Consider the following 2718-nt stretch of genomic DNA (forward strand, 5'->3'; position numbering starts at 1 on the left):
CTTCAGCATATATTTAAATTTAAATTCAATTTATTAGTGTTATTTATTTGGACGAAATTAATTAGTATTTGAAGGAAAAAAGTTAATCGATATTCAACTAATTCAATATGTAAGAAACATTCCTTAAATTTGTACCTAATTAATGGCTGCTATTAACACGTAATATTTGTTTTCATCTTCTAAAAAGTTTCATTAATATCATTCATGCATCCCTTAAAATCTAGAAGAAAATAAAAATGGTAAAATTGGTAATACAATATATGTTATGATCTAGCAAGATATATTATGTGGAATTGAAATAAATAGTTTTACATACCTACATGGTATGACACATACGAATTAAGACCACAAATTTTAGGCCTCATTAAAGCTCTATAACAATGCCCTATTTGTTTTAATAAAAAGGAGGATTATGGCATAATGGCGCATGAAAATTGCTCAACCTAGATAATCCAACTTTGCATAACCGCCTTGTTTGAAACTAAAATCAGAAAACAACAAAACAAATGCAATAGCTCACGCAATGCATGCAATGGTGCTTTATACTGCAGAAACGTCCAATAATACTCGTCGTTGTTCCCTTCTGTTCTTTGCTAAACGGCCTCCAGATAACCTTGTGTATTGCTCGAAGTCAATCAGGCTCAGGCTCAGACTCAGCTCCGGTCTCTCCGAACCTAAGCCTACCACCGTCTTATAAATGTGACAGAAGAGCTGCTTGCTCAACCACTCCACGTAACAAAAACACCATCTCTTGTGAGCCAGCGGATTTTCATTACAAGCTCATAGATTGGAAACGGTGTGTTCTTTCTTGCTCTCTACTTTCCCTTCTCTGCTTTCGCTTCTTTTCGGTTCATTATCGAGTTCAATCTTTGATAAAATCTCTGTAGAACGTTATTTCTGGTGCAGGTGTGTAATCTTGAACTAAAATGGAGAATTACAGGCTTTCTTGCAGTGATAAATCAGAGGTCTCCGTCGACTTTGCTGAAGTAGATTCAGAAGAAATGACAGACGACATGGAAATCAAGCTCATGTTGGAGGAGTCACTCATCTCCAGCTCTTGCACTGAATGCCGGATATGCCAGGTCGAGGACTCCGTTAACGAAATGGAGGCTCCTTGCCGGTGCAACGGCACCCTCACGGTACTTGAATAACATTGATGTACTTACTAAACTAACATCTAAATACAAATTCATTGCGTTTTACTTTCTTTACTACTGCAGTTTGCCCACCGAGATTGTATCCAGCAATGGATCAACTTGAGTTACAAGGCCACTTGCGAAATTTGTAAGCAGGTAACCTTACATAAAAAAGTACCTTATAAACACTAATATTTGTGTTCTTTGAGATAAAACATGTCATTAGTTAAGGTTTTGTGTGATCGAATTAATCACAGCCGTATGAGGGTGGCTACAGAATACCGGTACCGCCGCCAACACCACCACCACGGCAGCCTACCAGGAGGGAGGCCCTGGACGCTATAAGGGCTAGAAGGGCTCATGTGGTAGTAGACGCAGAGGTATATCAGGCTAGACTAAATGCGGCTAATAGTTCCATTTTAGGTCGAAGTCTTGGATGCCGCATTGCTCCAGTCCTTGTGAGTCATCTTCACTGATTAATAGTTATAGACTCAATATACATTGAGAAAGTGAGATGATATATCTGTACACATGATAGCTATCGATTTTCTTTTGTGTTCTTGTAGGTTTTTTGTTTGTACATCATCGTCATAATAATAATCAGTAACATAGCCAGCGACTCACAAAGGGGGGGCCCATCTCCCTCACCCAATCCCCTAGTGCCGCAGATAATATAATACTCAAGGCAGGGTTAGTGGTGGATTAAGTAAGTACTTTCAAAATTAGTCTCATTTCCGTAATTTGTTTCATGAACTTAGTTTCTCATCTTTCTTCTTCATCTTTCTATTGCTTTGTTCAGTGCTAGCTTGACATTTCTGCTGCGGTGAAAATTGAAATGGTCTATAATGGCCCACTGCTGTGCCATGGGTTTGCAAGAGCATGCGTCAGTGAGCTCTACCCTAGAAAGGCTCCATAATAATCAAATGCAAACATAACTATGAGATTGATTGGTTAATATTGGCCGTCAGAATTGCAAAATCACAGTGGCATTGCAGTCGATTATGTAGAGCAAAATCTATGTTTATCACTCTGTATTCAATCATGAGAAATGTGTTGTATTTGTACTTTGTGTCTTGGAAATTAATGAGTAAAGATGGTCGAAAGAATCATGTAAATAGTACAATGTGTAGCACTAGCTAGTTGTATTCGATGATTGAAAAATACAACACAAAAGAAAATTACATCATAAAACCTCTAGGAACCCCCATTTCCAGCTTATCCCAATGGAACGTTGAGGACAGAAGAAGAGAGAAACATTGAAACTAAATAGAAGGATGCGAGTGCTTGATCTCATAATCGGTCAGACGGTCAGCAACAAAGTTGGTTTCCCAGCTATATATGCCAATGCAATAAAAAAAATTGAGAATAATTAGAAATATATGGTTGAGTGCAATTATCATTCAAGATACCCCCGTTGATAACTCAAAATGAACTTACGAGTCCATGCAAATGCACGGGTAAAAAATTAATATTAATTAAATGACGTTATTAGTTGATTAATTAAGTATTTAATTATCGGGGTTCTCAATCTAATTAACAGGATGCTCTATATTAGAATTTAGTCGTACATGATCAAATTTGA

At 37.4% G+C, this 2718-nt stretch overlaps 1 protein-coding gene across 1 annotated transcript in view; it reads left to right on the forward strand.

Moving 5' to 3' along the window:
* The first annotated feature begins 741 nt into the window (after window positions 1–741).
* Window positions 742–2718, forward strand: part of LOC101301206 — a 9180-nt gene continuing 7203 nt past the window's right edge. Inside the window, exons 1-5 of the mRNA XM_004300946.1 lie at window positions 742–796; window positions 941–1139; window positions 1221–1292; window positions 1394–1594; window positions 1675–1698. Coding sequence (XP_004300994.1) covers window positions 1002–1139; window positions 1221–1292; window positions 1394–1594; window positions 1675–1698 — 435 coding nt within the window. The 5' untranslated portion in view covers window positions 742–796; window positions 941–1001. The remainder of the gene's footprint in view (window positions 797–940; window positions 1140–1220; window positions 1293–1393; window positions 1595–1674; window positions 1699–2718) is intronic.

The sequence above is a fragment of the Fragaria vesca genome, linkage group LG5, assembly GCF_000184155.1.
Source record: "Fragaria vesca subsp. vesca linkage group LG5, FraVesHawaii_1.0, whole genome shotgun sequence".
NCBI classification, from domain to species: Eukaryota; Viridiplantae; Streptophyta; class Magnoliopsida; order Rosales; family Rosaceae; genus Fragaria; species Fragaria vesca.